At 32.8% G+C, this 19,762-nt stretch overlaps 1 protein-coding gene across 3 annotated transcripts in view; it reads right to left on the bottom strand.

The window, feature by feature from the left end:
- LOC114329157 (hemicentin-2) overlaps positions 1-19,762 on the bottom strand; it is an 869,111-nt gene that overhangs the window by 361,736 nt on the left and 487,613 nt on the right. For all 3 annotated transcript variants that reach the window (XM_050654496.1, XM_050654495.1, XM_050654497.1), the window contains exon 9: positions 7,508-7,667. In XM_050654496.1, the coding sequence (XP_050510453.1) occupies positions 7,508-7,667 (160 nt within the window). The remainder of the gene's footprint in view (positions 1-7,507; positions 7,668-19,762) is intronic.

Here is a 19,762-nt window from a genome sequence, read left to right as displayed (position 1 = left end):
TTTTTTTTAAAGATAAATTTTTTAATCTTTCAATTGCCAGATGACGCTAGTGTCACCTAATCCATTCACCTCAGTTGAAGTGTGGGACTAATATATGTCGAAAAATTTACTGGATTGGAGAACAGCAACCTACGCATTCTCTAAAAAGCCTCTAACAAGAGGTGAAATCGTCGATAAGAGTGCTGGTTGCGCTCTCTAATCTAAGTTAAAATTAAGACATTTTTGGCCTCGCATTGCAACTGAATAAAAATGGTATACATTTTTATTTAATAGTAGTATTACTCCGTGGAGTAACTAGGTGCATTTTCTTTCGAACTTTACCAAGCTGCAGATGGGGGTTGTGAGTTGCATAATATAGAATTCCTTCCCTTTTGTCTTCACTGCAGCATTCATTTGGCTTGCAAATTGCAGAAGCCTTGGAGGTGTCACCAGGGAAATGTACCAATAAGTTTTCAATTTAAAAATCTTTTAGTAATATTTTTAATGTTTTTCAGTATTATTAGTGTAGCTACTGTGCTAATTCTACATGAATAAATAATGCCGGTTTGCTCTATAAACATATGTCCGCAAATGCTTCGTTTCCGAGATGCGGGTTGTGGAAATTTTTATTTCAAACTGCCAATGTATTTATTGCTCTAAGACCAGTAGAGCTATGAACATAAAATTTGGCGAGTTTTAGGAGGTAGTTATTGCGCATTTTTTGACAATTAAGAATTTTGTATTAATCATTGGCGCGCATACGGGTAATAGTCTGAATTTTTTAAAGAAAAAAAAATAGTACGCCACTGAGATATTTCAAATTAAAAATGTTTTTTGAATTCCACGTTTAATTTTTGATAAAAAAACCTTCTTGCCTTTTTTCACATGGTGCAACGTTTTTATGCAGGAAAATAAAACATCCTGACGCGTATCTTTCATTTCTTAATAGATTATTAAGAAATGTCCAATATATTAATACTAAACTGGAACAATAACAGAAAATATTATTAATAAGTTTTTAACTAGGTGCAAGAAATGTTTAAAATTATCTCCTTTACAGGTAACAGAAGAATTTTATATTCATCATTGGCGCGCGTACGGGTAATGATCTGAATTGTTTTAAGAAAAAAATAGGACGCTACTGAGATGTTTCAAACAAAAATCATTTTTGACTTCCTTGTTCAATTTACGACAAAAAATCTATCTTGCCTTTTTTTCATAAGAGGCGCCGTTTTTTGTACAAAAAAATAAAACATCTTAACGCTTACAAAGTATATGAGGTAGTTTCCATAAATATGCATAGAAACTTAGTTCAAATACTTTGTAAACGTTAAGATGTTTAATTTTTTTTTGCATAAACAAGGCGCCGCATATGAAAAAATTCAAGAAAGATTTTTTGTCGTAAATTGAACCAGCAATTCAAAAATGATTTTTAGTCTGACATATCTCAGTGGCTTATTATTTTTTCCTTAAAAAAAATCAGACCATTAAAGAACCTTTAAAAGAGGTCATTTTTAACATTGTGTCGTAGCTCTTTACCTAGTTAAAAAATTATTAGTAATATTTTCTGTTTTCTAGTGTATTAAGAAATGAAAAATTCGCGTGAAAATGTTTTATTTTTCCGCATAAAAACGGTGTACCATGTGAAAAAAGGCAAAAAAGGTTTTTTTATCAAAAATTAAACGTGGAGCTTAAAAATAATTCTTAATTTAAAATATCTCAGTGGTGTACTATTTTTTTCTTTAAAAAAATTCAGACTATTACCCGTATGCGCGCCAATGATGAATACAAAATTCTTAATTGTATGTCAAAAAATGCGCAATAACTACCTCCTAAAACTCACCAAATTTCATTTTCATAACTCAACTAATGTTAGAGCAATAAATAAATTGGCAGTTTGTAATAAAAATTTCAATACCCCGTATCTCGAAAACGAAGCATTTGCGGACATATATTTATTGAGCAAACCGGCATTATTTCTGCATGTAGAATTATCCCTTAAACTTTTTCAAACTTATTTACTAACACCCTGTAAGTATATATTATTATTTAATATTTACGGAGTTAAGACTGTGTATACAGGGTGTAATAAAAATACAGGTCATAAATTAAATCACCAATTCTGGGACCAAAAATAGTTCGAATGAACCTAACTTACCTTAGTACAAATATGCACATAAAAAAAGTTACAGTCCTTTGAAGTTACAAAATGAAAATCGATTTTTTCAATATATCGAAAATTATTATGGGCCATTTCACGAACATACGCCTGTTTTGGATTACTTCGACAACGAATATTTTACTGTGCAAAATAAGAAGAACGAAAGTAAATTGCAAATTACATTGTTGTTTATTGGAATAATTATTAGCGCCATTTACTTTCGTACGTATTTTGTTGTACAGTAAAATATTCGTTGTCGAAGTAATCCAAAACAGGCGTATGTTCGTGGAATGGCCCATAGAGATTTTTTATTGAAACTGGACATGTGGCATATTTATGGCAGGAATATCTTGAAGAAAAATTATAGTGAAATTTGTGCACCCCATAAAAATTTTATGGGGGTTTTGTTCCCTTAAACCCCACCCAACTTTTGTGTACGTTCCAATTAAATTAATATTGTGGTACCAATATTTAACCTATAGTGCGCAATTTTTTGTATTGTAATAAAAAAAATATTTTTAATTGCATTAATGTATAAACTTATGCCTAAAAATAGTAAAAGAAATCTAACTTTCAAAAAACTTTAATTTTTTGAAAAATCTTGTTGTATAATATGTGATACATAGCGGAAATTTTTACAAAACAAATTTCAATAGATTATTATTAAGTATAATATGTTATAATAACTAAATAACTAAATTGAATGGAATTTATGAAAACAATTATTATTTTTGTTCAGGCAAAGATGTAGTCCACATTTTGAACATTGAATATACGAAAAAGAAGTACACTTTGGCATCTTGCATCTCTGTCTTGTGTCTTTGTAAAATGGCCAGTGTGAGTGACCATCAAGCCTAACGTCTTTTGGAGGAATATACGTTGTTGTTGCTGACCTTTTCTTTTTTTTTTGCTATTTCTTTTTCAAGATCTGATGGCCTTCCTCTCTTCACCAAACGATTACTTCCAACGTTGCATAAGCAATATGCTACTTCAGTCCGAAATTCGGCAAGTTTCATACAGTTCTCTGCCTCGTTTTCTCTGCAACATCGACGGTAAAGAAGTCAAGAATTTACAAGCGTCATATCAAGAAGATGATAGAATAACCTCATATACCACTTTTTTGATTTAATTTTGATTTTGTAGCGCCCAATGAGGCTATCCATAAGATCCACCCCTCCCATATGTTGGTTATATTCCTGAACCAACTTAGGGCATTCAATATTGATTTTTTGCTTTCTTTTTCTGTCAAACCTGTCAACTTTTCCTTTCGGCAATTCTCCAGCATATGTTGACAACAAGCAAACAGTCTTGTTGTCTCTCCAGGCGACTGACGATATTTCCACGCTTTCAAAGTCACACACATACTCAACTGAAGTCCCACGATCCATTTTTTTGCTTCATCTTCAGATGGCAACTTACAGTGTGGAATACGGTTTCGTCTAACAGTGCCTAGGGAATATATACCTTTGTTAGCAAGATAATGGAGTAAAGGCAATGACGTATAATAGTTAGCAAAGTAAACAACATAATTCTGATTTTCCGGGATAATCCTAGATAATCTAACAACTACATTGGCACTTGCTCCTAGGTCTGGTTCATTTACCCCACGATTCCTTCTATCGTTTTCTGTACCAGTGTATATTTCGAAATTGTAGGAATATCCACTAACACCGCCTAAAACGAAAAGTTTGTATCCCCACTTGTGGGGTTTGGCAGGCATGTATTGTTTCATATAGTGTCTTCCTTTTGAGGCGCACATCTGCTCATCTACTGAAAGCTTTTGTTACAATGGTATGCTTTGAAATTTCTTATTCAAATGATCGACAAGGGGCCGTAATTTATGAAGACGATCTCGATCCACATTTTGATCCAAACTCATATTGTCGTTGAAATGTATACATTTCCTGATAAATTCGAATATTTTCTCACTCATTACGTTTTTTATTTGCGGATAGCCTAGGGAATTTGACCAATAACTACGACAATTAGGCATGTGAACTAGGGACATATAAATGCAAATTCCTAGGTATTGATTTATATCTGCGGTGGTCAGTCCAGCAGGTTTACTCGGATCCTTTTGAATAACATAGGTATTGTACTCTGATACAATTTTTTCGATCAACTCATTGTCAAAAAAGTACTTGAAAAAAGCATACGGTGTTGACAAATCCATTATAGCATTAGGAAGGTTGGTATTTCCTCTAAAAGTCTTCGCTACTTCATCAATGGATAGGTTTTTTTTCTTCCACACTATATTTTTGATTCGAGTAGTGATTGGCTCAACTTCCACATCGACATCGACGATAGTTGGCTCCTCAATAGGTTCTATTGGTTGGTCTGGAAACTCTGTGACAGTAATCCCATCTTCAAACTCTACTGGTAAGCTTTGAATATCAATAATCTCATCAGGATCTAAGTTGGTCTCATCTCTAAAACATTCTTCAGAGTCGCTGTTGTCCAAGTCGTCATCACTGTTCCAAAAATTTGCTGCCAACTCCTCTAATTCACGCTCCGACAAAGGTTTTTTACCATACATAATGACCCTGTAACAAACGCAATGTATCAGATGTGATACAACCATAAAAAGGGACAAATTTTGAAGAAAATACTCGTAAAAATATAAATTAGCTCGATCTATATTCATAATACTTACCTTCTAAACAAAGTTTATGCAGCCAAAATAAAAGAATTACGAAAAAACGAATAAAAACCAACCAAAATCTGAAGAGCTACAGCACGTGCTCAACGCGAATAGGCACTTGCCAGACAACTAACAAAATTCACGCGCGAACTAAAACGATTGCCGGGTATGCAGCCTTATTTCCTAGTACGTAAGGACGTATCAGACTTGATACGAAGCACAGCGACGGCTTTAAACACACACAATTTAAGGAAATGATTATTTAAATAGGTTGTAGCAGATCTGCTACATTGCGCAGTATAGGGTTAAATTCAATATTCTTAAACTTTTTTGGCTCTTAGTATTTTTTCAGCAAGGCAGTTTTTATCGAGTTGCGGCTTCTTTTCTAATATGTTTACATAAAGATTTTATGGGGGTTTTGTTCCTGTAAACCCCCCAAATGGTTGTGTACGTTCCAATTAAACCATTACTGCGATACCATTAGTTAAACACAGTGTTTTTAAAACTTTTTTTGGTTCGTTGTATTTTTTCGATAAGGCACCTTTTATCGAGATGTGGCTTCTTTTTTAATATGGTTCAAAATATACCTAAAAATGTAAATCATAAATAAATTTTGCTATTATTATCAAGTTTCCATAATCGTACTTAGCCATATACAAATATATGTATGTGGTGGATTTGAAAATTATGCAAAATATCTCGATAAACACTGACTTTTCGAAAAAGTACTAAGAGTCAAAAAAATTTTAAGACATTGTGTTTAACTAATTGTACTACAATACTAATTAAATTAGAACGTACACAAAAGTTTGGGGGAGGGGGGGTTTAAAGGAACAAAACCCCCATAAAATTTTTATGGGATGTCTAAATTTCACTATAATTTTTTCTTAAGATACTACTACTATAAGAATGCCACATGTTAATCTTCAATAAAAAATCTCCAATAGTTTTCGATATATTGGAAAACATCGATTTTCATTTTGTAACTTCAAAGGGCTGTAACTTTTTTTATGTGCACATTTGTACTAAGGTAAGTTAGGTTCAATCGAACTATTTTTGGTCCCAGAATATGTGATTAAATTTATGACCTGTATTTTTGTTACACCCTGTAGTATACAAATATCGAATACAAACTTTAATTGTTTTGAAAAGTGAACTATAAATGTGAACCGTCCTTATTCTTTAAACACGATATGCTGAGCTAGCAACTTAGGTAATAACAAAAATACACTTTTAGGTTTCCACTAAAGAACTAGAATACAGTTGGGCTCCGTTTAGTAGAGATGGGTTTTTGTTCTCCGTTACCTACTTAACATTTAACATAAGCCACCTCTGGCAACCTTACGTAGTGGTCCTGTGTTTTTTAGAGTTATTGCTGATACTTACACAACAGTTATGATATAATAATATGGAGTAATTTTTATGCATCAGAAACATGGACTTTGACTAGTAAACAAGAAGAACTTCTTAGATGGGAAAAAAAACTTTAAGGAAAATATATGTAGGCTATTGATTATGTATTTTAGAAAGGAACTACAAAGTTAACGGGGTTTTATTGTTTCCTATCTAGAGGTCAATGGACCTCTAGATATGAAGAAACCGCGGAGTGCTACCATTTAGAGGGTTGCGTTTTTGAGAAAGGGGTGAATTAGTCCTTAGGGACAAGGTGAAGTGGGGTGAGTTCTATGCACTTTTAGTACCAACACGTCTACAAAAAAATTGTTCCAGGTTAAACTTTCTATCAAAATATCACCTTTCAAAGTCAAAAGTATATTTTTTACAAAAATATATTCAAAAAAAAAGAAGCAAAAAAGAACACGAAAGACAGCAATTTTTTTGCCCCTTAACTTTTTTCCACGGGGATATATGTATAGGTAGTGCTTCGCAGAACAAAAAATTATTACCGAGGGTCGAAAGTTTCTGATGTTTATATTAATAAGTTACGGGGGTGAAAAAAAAAAGAGAAAATTTAATGTGATATTTAATTTCAAATATCTCATTCAAAAGACACTTTACTCTATGTCATATTATGTGTAAGTTTTTAGTTTGCGAAAACTGTCAATATAGATAGCAGTGCGTGAAGTGTTTAAAGTGTGCGTGAAGTAACAATGTATTTTAAAATAGGCATACTTCACTAACTGTTTCATAAATAACCATTTTGTTTATTCTAAGAGACTTTTGGCTCTCGATAATAATGTAATATTTCATTCTATGTTTAAGTTTTTTAAAAATATTTATTTATTTTTCAACATTCGAAAAAAATGAATGCATAAAGAATTGGAGCCGAAATTTTGCGCCTACCCCCTTAAAGAGTAATTCGCATAATATGTAGATGCACGAGTAACGATATTCAACGCAAAGATTTATGCGGTTTAACTAAATTTTGGTTGAAGTTGGGTATGGCAAATTCAGTAGGAGCTATCCAAATACATAATAATAATAATGATGAATAACATTGGGAGACAGATTTTGATTACACTTTTTGTTGTTGTGATTGTTCAGTGTATATTATTTACGCATTACTATAATTGACGGTTATATTCTTATCCATGAACGTTACTATAATATCGCATCATTAATAATTTTGTTGTGTAGTATCAACTATTTTATACTAACTTAATCCTTTAAGTTGTAGATTTTTACACTTGGTAACCAAGTATAAATTTAAATAAACTATTTGCCACTGAGAAAGGTCACTGAGAAAATATATTCAAGCAATTACTTACATTGCACTCCGAGTTCAAATGGAGCACTGTATGTTTCACCTTCGGAGTTAATCGCTGAACAGGCGTAATAACCAGCTGAATTCTGGCGAATGCCTTTTAACACCAGTTTCTCTCCATCCGGCAGGATTCCAGCTGTTTCGTTATACGGAATCAAATGACTCTGAAAATAAGAGAACATGATACGATAATATGAAGAAGTACAATATGATAATTATACTAATATAAAGATTATATAAATACGCATAATATAATATACAGTTTTTGCAACGGATCTTTGCACATGTATGAAATTATTCACAAATTACTGTTTAAATTAGGTCTCTTTTTTAGTCACTGAGACTTGTATCACAACATTAACTCGTTTTTTCATAGAAACTACAATATAGTCTAAGAGCTGGGAGCGGATTTTGTGCGTGATAAGTAATATGGAAAACTATACGGGGATATGTTGAATTAGTTGTGTACATGACTTTCACCAACGGCCGGAAACGAGAGTTATGGCCGAGGGTAGTTATAAGGGGTCAAAGTCGCGGAATTTATTATTTTTTTTATGACGCTCATGATCGAGATAGTGAACCAAAATTTGGGAATAAGTAGGTCATGACATACCTAAGTAAAATTTCTAGGGGCTCAACGCTGCGTGGAAGAAAGTGGTGGGGGTAGGGGTGAATATAAAAAATATTGTTCGTGATTGAAAGAGTGCACCAAAATTTGGGTATAAGTAGACCATGACATAAATAATTAAAATCCCCAGAGCCGGAAACCAGACTGGGGAAGGAAGGGGTCAAAGTTCCGTCTTTTATTATTTTTTTGTGACGCTCATGATCAAGATAGCGCGCCAAAATTTGGGAATAAGCTGGTCATGACGTAACTAAGTAAAATCTTTAGGAGTGGAACGCTGCGTGGTCGACAAAGAGGTGGGGCAGGGGTGAATATAAAAAAATTGAAGGGGTTTTTTGCGACGTTCGTGATTGAGATAGTGCACCAAAATTTGGAACTAAGTAGACCATGACATAACTACGTAATATCCCCAGAGACGGAAACCAGAGTAGCGGACGAGGGTAGTTATAAGGGGTAAAATTCGCGGTTTTTATTATTTTTTTTGTGGAGCAAATGATGGAGATAGTGCACCAAAATTTGGGAGTAAGTAGGTTATGACGTAACTAAGTAAAATCTTCAGGGGCAGAACGCTGCTTGGGGTACAAAGGGGTGGCAGGCAGGGGTGAGTATAAAAATATATGGGGGTTTTTTTACCGTTCGTGATCGAGATAGTGCACCAAAATTTGGGAATAAGTAGATCATGACATTACTAAGTGAAATCTCCAGGGGCGGAACGCTGCGTGGGGGACAAATGTTGTGCGAGGTCACAAAAAAATAATACACACTGTGACTTTGACCCCTTAAAACTACCCTCATCCCCAACTCTGGTTTCCGACGCTGGGGATTTTACTTAGCTAAGTCATGGTCTACTTATTCCCAAATTTTGGTGCACTATCTCAATCTAGCACGTCGCAAAAAACCCCTTATATTTTTTATATTCACACCTACCCCCACCCCTTTATCGGCCACGCAGCGTTCCACCCCTGGAAATTGTACTTAGTTACCTCGTGGCCTGCTTATTCCCAAATTTTGGTGCAATATCTCGATCATGGGCCTCACAAAAGAAATAATAAAAACGGCGATTTTGACCCCTTATAACGACCCTCATGCCTAACTCTGGTTTCCGGCTCTGAGGATTTAACTTAGTTATGTCATGGTCTACTGATTCCCAAATTTTGGTGCACTCTGTCAATCACGAACATCGCAAAAAACCCCTTATATTTTTTGTATTCACCCCTGCCCCTCCCTTTTTCGGCCACGCAGAGTGCCACCCCTGGAGATTTTACTTAGTTACGTCATGACCTACTTATTCCCAAATTTTGGTGCACTCTCGCGATCATGAGCGCCACAAAAAAAAATAATAAAAACGGCGACTTTGACCCCTTATAACTACCCTCATCCCCAACTCTGGTTTTCGGCTCTGGGGATTTTACTTAGTAATGTCATGATCTACTTATTCCCAAATTTTGGTCTACTACCTCAATCACGAACGTCGCAAAAAACCCTTTATATTTTTTATATTCACCCCTATCCCCACCCCTTTTTCGGCCATGCAGATTTTAATTGCCCCTAGAGATTTTAATTAGTTACGTCATGACATACTTATTCCCAAATTTTGATGCACTCTCTCGATCATAAGCGTCATAAAAAAAATAATAAAATCCGCGACTTTGACCCCTTATAACTACCCTCGGCCCCAACTCTGGTTTCCGGCCGTTGGTGAAAGTCATGTACACAACTAATTCAACATATCCCCGTATAGTTCTTCCACATTACTTATCACGCACAAAATCCGCTTCTATCTCTCCGACTTACAATACCGAGCCAAAATCTCAATATAGTCCGTTCGCTAAACTCAGACACAACTGGCTAGTGATTTTAGCAAGTAATTTTGCCAATTTGCTAAAATTGGCAAAAAAATTACTAAATAGTTAATAATTACTAAATAGTTAGAAATTTTGCCAATTTTGGCAAAATTGGCAAAAAAACAAAAAAATTACCTACTAAAATCATTAGCCAATTGTGTCTGAGTTTTAGCGAACCGACTATACCGGTATTTGGTATTTAAAATTTCAAATACCGGGATCCCGGTATTAAAGCCGGTATTATCAATAAAAAATATACACGTTATATTTATACTAGCCTCAGTTGTTATATCGAATTGTTATTAAATAATATATGAAACCTATTAAATTTTGTTTTGAAATTAGTAGATGTTGTTTATAACATTACATAGAGAGTAGGAATAAATAGATACAAAAAATTTGCAAATAGAAAAACTATATATTTGATTCTAGGATAAATTTTGCAATAGGATAACTTCTACTTATGAAATTTGCGTAAATTAGTTTAACTTTAAAATATGTTAATACAAAGGTTACCTGACTGACAAATATTTTATATGCATTACTCTGTATTTAGACCGCGATATATTTTCAATTATCATTAATACGCCAGTCAATGAGGGCAAGAATAGGATATTACCTCCGAATTCTACCCTACTGCATGGATTTTAATGAAATTTTGGGAATAGCCTCTACTTATCTCCTAATTCAAAGTCTACCCTATGCCGATGTGCGCTTTTATCTTGGGGGGTGGTTCCCACCTCTTCTCGGGGGTGGAAAATTTTTCGGTTAAACTAACCACGGAAGTGGCTATAGAACCTAATTCTAAGCAAAAACTGTTTTATATATTTTTTTAAAAACTCGATACTTTTTGAGTTATTCGTGGTTGAAAATTGGCCATTTTCATTAAAAATGACACCTTTTCGGACGGTTTTTTGCAAATACCTTAAAAAGTATGCATCTCACTAAAAAGTTTATCTACAACATTTTTATAGCTTATAAGAAAACAAAGAGATTCGTTCCTTCATAAATCTTCTAGTTATAATACAAACAGAGATATGGTAGGTGAGAAAATTTTCTTTTTTTTTGGTGCATGCTGAAATCGGTGCATTCAACTTGAAATATCAGAGAATCGGTTGATTTTAGGGGTATAATGCTAGCAATACCCTTTGTAGTGCTTGAAAAGACCTTTAAGATGAACAATATTAAATGTCGATTACATTCAAAAAGAGCGAGATATGTAGCAAAAAATTTATGACTAATGTATTTTAAGAAAAAATGAGAAGTGTATTTAAGCCCTCATTCACCAGAATTTAAATGCATCGTTTTCTTTCTACTGTACTTTTATTATAGTTTTATTTCTATGTTCAAAAAGTTGGACGGGTTTAAAATTAATGGTTTTAGAAAAAAAAATAAGATTAAATTATAGAGCGCATTTTTAAATTTTCTTAAAAGTTTTCCTTTTTCTCCCTGTAACTTGAAAACAGTAAGAGATACAGTAATGTAAAATAGAAACAAATTTTTTATCTAAAAAAACCCTACATTTTTATTTGCTATATTTTTTTCGTATCTCTTATCATTTTCGAGTTACATGGAGAAAAAAAGATTTTTAAGAAAATTTAAAAATGAGCTCTATAATTTGATCTCATTTTTTTTTCAAAATCCATTCATTTTAAACCCGTCCAACTTTTTGAACGTAGAAATAACACTATAATAAAAAGTATTGTTGAAGGAAAACGATGTATTTGAATTCTGAAGGATGGGGGATTAAAAATTTACTTCCCATTTTTTCTTAAAATATATTAGTCATCAATTTTTTGCAGCATATCTCGATTAGGTTGGATGTAATCGACATTTATTATTGCTCATTTTAAAGGCATTTTCAAGCACTCCAAAAGGTATTCGTAGCAATATATACCTAAAATCGACCGTTTATCTGTTATTTCAAGTTGAATACACCTATCTGAGCATGCAGTAAAAAAACAAACTATTCTCACCTATCTTATCACTTTTTGTATTATAACTAGACGATTTGTGAAAGAACGAGTGTCTTTGTTTTTTATAAGCTACAAAATATTTTATATAATTTTTTTCGTTAGATACATAGTTTTTAAGGTATTCGCAAAAAATCGTCCGAAAAAGTGTCATTTTTCAATGAAAATGGCCAATATTCAACTACGAATAACTCAAAAAGTATTGAGTTTAAAAAAAAAATGTAGAACAGTTTTCGCTTAGAATTAGGTTCTCTAGAAGCATCCGTGGTTATTTTAACTAACAAATTTTCCACCCCCGATAAGGGGTGGCAACCACCCCCATGATAAAAGCGCACATCGGCATGGGGTAGACTTTGTTTCCTGCTATATTCCCTACTTACTCTGAAAATATCAAGTAAATCGATGTAGTAGGATGGAATTCGGAGCCAAATATCCTCATTGACTGCCCTATAAATAAGCCTAATTTATACACCAATTAATACACAAAAAATGAAAAATGGATCAGAAAATGTAAAAACAATTCTAATTAATAAATCTTACGGCTGATTTACAAAATCAAGTAGTCTAATTTTAAATATGTATTTAAGAATTTTTATGTTAACTCATTTTATGTATTTGTATAAACGAGATTTAATAATTTGGTTGTAGAAGCTGATATAAATTAACGGCATTCACGCTTTTAGAAAGCGCTATACTTGACTTGTATGTGTAATAAACGTATCTAAAAATATTTTTTACAATGATATTGGTTGTTTATCTTCAAAAATAATTTCTAGTAATAGCAAAAAATATCTTAGAAGAAGGTTTATTGTGCATTAATTCACTTTTTATAACCTAATACCGAAATACCGGTACTTTTATTATAAATACCGGCACCGAATACCTGATAAAAATCGTCCGGGATCCCGGTATTCGGGATCCCGAAATTCCGGTATTGTAAGCACTAAACCACAATAAGCTAAACAAAGAGAAATCATACGGCATGTACTGATACATTATTTACTGTAGTTCTTCAACATCTTCCATATTCTTGCACGTGCATGAAATTATTCACAAATTATTGTTTATAAATATTAGGTCTCTTTTTTACTCACAGAAACTGTTATCGCAAAATTAAGACGCTTGTCCATAGAAACACAGTAAGTTAAACAAGGATAAACGATACGGTATAATATCGCTGATATATTATTTATTAAAAATTTGGCGGTTTTCATTTTCAGTAACATTGGCGCTAGTGTAGGAAACAGAGGTTTAACCTCGCAAAATGGACACAAGTCCGGTTTTATTTTTTTCTGGTATATCAAGGGGTGCTTATTTTGAGACCAACTTTTTCTTAAAAAGTTTCGCCCCGGAACCCCCCTTTTCATCCCTTTAAATGGGGTAATTTGTGGTTTTTGCGAAACGTAGCCTTTCCTGTACGTTTTGCAAAAAATCTACTTAATAATAAAATGAAGAGGACTATATTTCCTACTATTTATTCCCCGGCAGCACATGTCTATTACCACCGTTTAGCGGGGTGGCACCCCAAAATTGACAAGTTTTTAAAAAATATGTTTTAAAAAAATATTTTTCCCTAACTATAATGAAAACTAAGAAGAAACTCAAGGGAGATTAATCACAAATAAGTGGCTGATTTTTTAGTGTAGATTTCATTTAAGGGCAATTGCCCATTTTTTACTTAGAAGGTTACATTTTAAAAAACCACTTTTTATACCATCTGAACCGCCCATGCTGAGTAAAAAAACTTTCAGCGATTATTCATGTACTGGTGTTATTTACAAATTTCTATAATGCATTCCCATTTTTTTCCGGAACCAACCCAAAAAAAGAAGAATTAATAGAGAAAGAAAGAAAAAATTTTTTGGAATCTTTCACGCACCATGCCCTGTATTAAAACGCATTATATATATATATCGTTTTGTGCACGTTCTTATTACCCATGCATTGACACCAAAAGCGATTTTTTGATAACCCCTGTACCCAAAAAATAAATTAAGGGGGGTTGACCACAGTTTTTTTTATTTTTAACCCATATTGGCGTATGCTCCATCAATAGGGTTTTTCATAAATATATATGATTATTTTAAAATCTCTGCGGAAATTAACCCTATCCTTGAAAATAAACTGCAGGAACTACCCCTATCCCTTGGAGATTCTGTTTTTACGATTTTCTCATTACCTATTTATGTTTTTGAAACAAAACTTATACAGATTAAATACAACTCTTTGCTCTACAAATAAGGTCCTATGCATTTTTTTCGTTTAAGCAACCGTTACGACACAGTGGTGCCATAAACCTCAAAAATGCTTTGGCGGGCTCCAGTTTTTGTTTTTTTTTGTCACCTATTCGATTTATTGATAAGGTACGTATGGAAAATAAAATAATACACTGCCTGCTACACATTATGACACCTATGCATGTTTTATTTTCCCCTTAAGCCACAGTGGTGGCCCAAAATCCATTTTTGATTATTTTCTTTATTAACCCGCCGTTACACGCGTCTTCTATTGTGACGTGGTTGCACGCGTATGAGCGTCGCCCTCACCTACATAAATTCGACTTATTTCGAGGAAGAATGAATGTCAACATGTAGAAATATAAAATGGGTTGTACTCACATATTATAGAAAGTCTCGTAAACCAATATTAACGTTCTTTACGCGAATTCATTTTACTAAAAATACAAATTAAAATTAACAATTGTTCTGAAGCTATTTCTTTGTGGCATTTATAATTAACTATTAATATTTTGTATTTTGATAACGACGTTCGAGGTGGAATTCGAAACGTCAATAAAATAAATTTTTCAAGTTAAATTGTGGCTTATTTCCCAATTAGAATAGGTAAATTTAAAAATGGGTTCTTAACTAGTGGCGCACCTAGATAGAATTCTCCTCTGGCGGGGGGGGGGGGGGTGGTTTGCTTGGGCACCGAAAGTTTTTTGTAATATTTGTGAAAGACAAGTTACATTTTCCTACTTTCTTTTATATATATTTCTATATGTTCTGGGGGGATTTTAACCCCAAAACCCCCCCATCGGTGTGCCACTGTTCCAAACCTAATCCAAACAATAATATTTTAATTAAACCTACCTAAATATTAAATAAAAACCTAAAAGTTTCTTTGAGATAATAGAAACGTGATTTCACTGTGCTTGCACGCGCAGTGAGGAATTCCCTCACTTGAAGAGGGATGTCTCTTGTTTCAACTATTACACAGCACACTGCCCGCCTGAAATATTCTATAACTTTTTCATACCCTCTCATGAACCATGCTAAAGGCATTCCTGGGTGCTTAAGGTTATCGTATTAGTTTACACAATTTCATTGGTTATAAACAAATATGGTGAGGGATTTCCTCATAGCGCGTGTAATGGCGGGTTAATTCTTCTTTTTTTGGGGTGGTTATGGGGAAAATATGGGGTGCATTATACAAAGTAAATAACACCGGTACATAATAATCGCTGAAAGTTTTTTAATTTATCATAGGCGGTTCAGATGGTATAAAAAGGTGTTTTTTAAAATGTAACACTGTAATTAAAAAAATTGCAATTGCCCTTAAATTAAGCCTATACCAAAAAATCAGCCACTTATTTGTGATTAATTGCCGCAGAGTTTCTTCTTAATTTTTATTACAGTTAGGGAAAAATAATTTTTTTTAAAACATCTTTTTTAAAAATTTGTCAACTTTCGGGCGCCACCCCCGCTAAACGGTTGGTGATGGACATATGCTGTCGGGAAATAGATAGTAGGAAAAGTCCTCTTCATGTTACTATTAAGTAAATTTTTTGCAAAACGTACAGGAAGGGCTACGTTTCGCAAAAACCACAAATTACCCCCGTTAAAGGGATGAAAAGGGGGGTTTCGGGGCGATTTTTTTAAGAAAACGTTAGTCTCATAATAAGTATCTCTTGGTATACCAGAAAAAAATAAAACCGGACTTGAGTCCATTTTGCGAAATTCAACCTCTGTTTCCTTCACTACGCATTTGTTGTGTTTAAAAATGATGATTGATGTTATTTAAACTTTTAGTCTTTGTTTGTACACTTTAATATAATTGTTATTTTTAGACATAATTATTTGAACTACTAACTGTTACTCTCCCTTTTGAGTACTTCCGGTAATTATTTATTTTTAGATAATGAGACAAGTAATATTTTTTACAAATTGGCATTTTACTACATGAGCCTGGCTATAGTTCTGTCGAACGAAAACGTATTTCTTTATTTTAGAGAGAGTTACTGTTTACCTTCTTATAGAGTGTGTCTGCGTAACTTGGAACCGTATGGGAAACTTCTTTGATATCAATTTTTGGAAAAAAAGATATTCTCCATAAAGTGCTCTGCATAGTCTAAAACCTAAGATGCAATCATCAGGTATCAAATCTTCAATAATATACGAGGTATGTCCCAAAATATGAATTTCGCTCAGGAGTAAAGTGCCTTTATATTTCACAATATCGAAAATTGTTATTAAGAAAAGTTGTTTGTAATTAAAAATTATGTTATAATATGCATTTACACTCTTCTAATTGGAAAAAAAAACTTTTGAAAATTTTTCTCAAATTACGGATATCCAACACCATTTTTATTTAAGATAACTCCGTTATTATTAATTTTGCGAAAAAAAGTTATTCTTCATAAAAAAAATGTCTAAATAGTCAAAAACTAAGATGCAATCATAAGATATCACGTTTTTCTTTAATTCTATACGAGGTATGTCAAAAATATGAATTTTGCTCAAAAGTAAAATACCTTTATATATTTTACAATATTTAATTAGAAGGATGCCATTGCATATTGAAACATAGTTTTTAATTCTGAACAACTTTTTATAATAACAAATTTCAATATTGTGAAAAATAATGGTACGTTACTCTTCAGCGAAATTCATATTTTTTTACATACCTTGTATAAAATTGACAAAATTTAATATCTTATAATAATTTTATCTTAGTTATACTATGCAAAACTTTTTATAAAGAATAACTTTTTTCGTAAAATTAATAATAACGGAGCTATTAGGAATAAAAGTGATGTTGGGTGTCAGTGATTTCAAAAATTTGTGTGTTGAAATTTAAAAAAAAAATTTAATTAGAAGAGTGCAAATGCAGATTATAACATAATTTTTAATTACAAACAACTTTTTTCAGTGACAATTTTCGATATTGTGAAATATAAAGGCACTTACTCTTGAGCGAAATTCATATTTTTTGACATATCTCGTATACCGTTGATAAAATTTGATATCTGATGATTGCGTCTTAGGTTTTAGACTATGCAGAGCACTTTATAAAGAATAACTTTTTTTCCTAAAATTGATATTAAAAAGGTTTTCCATATGGGTCTAAGTTACGCAGACACATTGTATATTTACTTATTTATTACCATCTATATTTATCTTTATATCGGTGTGACATTCAAGCTATTTAACGATGAGTCCATCTATCTCTTCAATAGTGAAACAACATCAAAAACTTCAACAAAATAACTTTATAAAATACGTCTACCGGGGTAATATCCATTTCCTAATAATTAAATTGAAAATACAACATGCGGACGTACGTTCCATTTTATGTTTTCAATTAACTTGTTCACAAATCAATCAGTACGTTTGCGCAAAGATCCCTTGGAACAACTGTATTGTTGTATATTATGAATATAAATATACAGTGGGTCTCGAAAAGATTGGTCATAAATTATACCACAGGTTCTGGGATCAAAAATACGTTGATTGAACCTTACTTACCTATATACAATAGTGCACGCAAAAAAAGTTACAGCCCTTTGAAGTTACAAAATGAAAATCGATTTTTCTTTTCATATAGAAAACTCTTGGAGAGTTTTGATTGAAAATGGACATGTGAAATTTTTATGGCAGCAACATCTTAAAAAAAAATTAAAGTGAAATTTGTGCACCCCATAAAAATGTTATGGGGGTCTTGTTCCATTTAACCCCCTCCCCAAACTTTTGTGTACGTTCCAATTAAATTATTATTGTGGCACCATTAGTTAAACACAATGCTTATAAAACTTTTTTGCCTCTTAGTACTTTTTTACATTATTTACTGGGTCGTTGGTGCTTGATACATCTATGTCCAGATATCTGTACTGGACCGCCTGTTTTATGGGGTTGTTCTCAAGCACTAACTTAAATCTGATCGGATCTTTTGCTATTGTCATACATTTAGCTTTGTTGGTAGAAATGCTCATATTTAGTTGTCGACTTATTTGAAAGCACTTAAAGAGCTGTCTCTGAAAATCATCTTCTGATTCGGCAGTAATTGCTGCATCATCTGCGTAACACACCATACCAATTCTTTTGTTGCCCATTATATATCCGAGATTAAGATATGTTATTCTGTTTATAAATTTGCCCATGAAAAGGTTAAACAAGAAGGGGTTTAAACTGTCGCCTTGTCTAATTCCTCCCGACGTTGGAATATTTTCAGTGAATTGGTTTCCTGCACTAACTTCGGTTACGTTGTTGTTATTTAGGTTATGAATTATCTTTGTTATGCTGGTCGGTGTTTGATTTTCTCTTAATATATTTATAGTGTCTCCCAGGCGAACCGTGTCCTACGCCTTCGTCAGATCAGTGAAGCAAATATACGCTAGCATGCCGAACTCTATGGCTTTTCTTTCATTTGTTTTATTATAAATACTGCGCCACTTTTATAGCGCTCCTTATTATATTTTATATTATATATTTTATGTAAATATGGGCCTGAAAGTAAACGAGGCGAAAACTAAGATGATGGCATCAACACCCAACAATAGAGCCAAAAACATCGGCCACCAATGCACTGTTGAAAACTCTACCTTTGAAGTGGTGGACAAATTCACATACTTAGGCTCCCTGATCACCAAGGAGAACTTCATGACGGAAGAAATCACGCGAAGGATAATCCTAGCGAACAAATGCTATTTTGGACTGAGTAGATATATGAGAAGCAGTAACTTAGTAGACCAGGGCGCATCTGTAAAAATATTAGTACATTTGGACGTTGAGAGGTGACTCAAATTTTTTTGCAGAAATTGCTTGAAAATAACTCAATTAATAATATTTGAGTTATCTTTCCTCTCAAAAAGGTCCGGAACATTGTTTAAATAATCAAAATGTCAAAAAATTAAGGAAAAATTCGATTTTGTTCTTCGTTTTTTGATTATAACTTTTAAAGTATTCATTTCCGAGAAAAGTTGTATTGACATAAAAGTTGTGTAATTAAATTTCAGACAATATAGAGTTGGTTGAAAATTTAAAAAATAGTCACCCTTGTTGCAAAATAGCAATAATTGGGAAAAAACTATACAAAAAGAAGTATTCGCATTTTACGTTTTTCAACCATTTATGCTAAACTTAGGACCTTCAAATTTCACCCAGAAAAACTATATGATACAGTTAAATAATACTATAAATTTAATTAAGATCGGTTCTATAGATTTTGCAAAATAAATTTTGCAATCCAGCTTTCGCAAAAAAAATTCATTTTTTCAAACTTGTACAGGACTGAAAATAAGGCAGATAGCAAGTTGAATTTTTTTTTTCTTATAGAAGTGTACTGTACCTTTCATTTTCAATTTGCAAAACTAAAATCGATTAACCACCACGGCGTCAGGAATTTTTTTAAAATAAACATTAATTATTAGTGTTGCGCGCAGGACACCGGATAGTTTGCTCTGATTGGGCATTCCAATGACCTTTGATAATTATTGATACCTTTTAATTTTTATTACATTTCGATATAAATAAATAAATTTGTTTATTGCAAAATAAAAACACATACTCTATCCTTTGAAATAACACTTTTTTTAGCAA

This window comes from Diabrotica virgifera, chromosome 6 (assembly GCF_917563875.1).
Source record: "Diabrotica virgifera virgifera chromosome 6, PGI_DIABVI_V3a".
In the NCBI taxonomy this organism is placed as follows: Eukaryota; Metazoa; Arthropoda; class Insecta; order Coleoptera; family Chrysomelidae; genus Diabrotica; species Diabrotica virgifera.
The sequence above is the reverse complement of the archived record's forward strand: the minus strand, read 5'-3'. Positions and strand labels throughout refer to the sequence as shown.